General features: G+C 48.0%; 1 protein-coding gene across 1 annotated transcript; it reads left to right on the top strand.

Annotated features, from left to right (window-relative positions):
* Nucleotides 1-620: 620 nt before the first annotated feature.
* On the top strand, nucleotides 621-834 carry SARC_17438 (hypothetical protein; the record flags this gene model as incomplete). The annotated part of the gene is made up of 1 exon (XM_014288468.1): nucleotides 621-834. A coding segment is annotated over one exon (214 nt), but the record flags the coding sequence as incomplete, so codon positions are not given.
* Between the last annotated feature and the right edge of the window lie 66 nt (nucleotides 835-900).

The following is a 900-nucleotide window of genomic DNA, read 5'->3' as shown; positions in this document are numbered from 1 at the left end:
TAAATATATACTATAGAATTGATGGTTCAATGGCGCCTTTACTGAATTTTGTCTGCTGTCTGTGCTATACATGACAGACAACAATTTCAGGCATATTCGTTATCTGACAGCCATACTCGCATACGTAACAGGTATTACATAAACCACACCACAAAGACCACCTCCTGGGTGCGGCCCGCATCAATCCCGAGTTCTCAAACGGCGCCGAATAGTCTAGGTATGGGCTCAAGTGCCCGTGTTTCCCACACTCAGTCACGGCACAGTCCGAGCAACCCCACGATAAAACCTACTATCCTCCCACCAGGATGGGATTCACAGTGGAGTAATGAGGAGGGTAGATGGTGAGTGCAGAGAGTCTAGCGAGTGCGTCCGTTCTATTACGATGTATCTGTATCTGTGTTGTTGGTATTGACAAACAAGTGGCCTGTGGTTGTTGTGGACTGCCGTATCTCTGTAAAAGAACGGCGCCACGAAGGTTTACCAGGTCTACTCTCAATCGCAATTGGACGTGAAACACTTCCGAATCGGTAGTTAATGACGGATTTGATCGGGAAGAAGCCAGATAAGTTATATTAACTGTTCAATTCTGAAATACATATTCATATCTGCCATCCGTACAGGTACTATGTCAACAACATTACACAGATCACCTCGTGGGTGCCGCCGGTGTCTTTGCCACGCTCACCGGGCACTCCAGATCGCACTAGCGTTGGCCCAAGCAATGATGCATCTCCACACATGAGACAGCAACCACCAGAGACCCCCACCACAACGCCCACCGGACTGCCGACGGGATGGGATGCGCAGTGGAGCAAGGACGAGATGCGATGGTGAGTACTTGGAAAATGGCCGGTCGGTTAGACCTTTTTTATGTTATATATGAGTATATCTTGCTATATA

This window comes from Sphaeroforma arctica (genome assembly GCF_001186125.1).
Source record: "Sphaeroforma arctica JP610 unplaced genomic scaffold supercont1.10766, whole genome shotgun sequence".
Classification (NCBI taxonomy): Eukaryota; class Ichthyosporea; order Ichthyophonida; genus Sphaeroforma; species Sphaeroforma arctica.
Note: the sequence above shows the minus strand (reverse complement) of the source record. Positions and strands in the feature narration are given on the sequence as shown.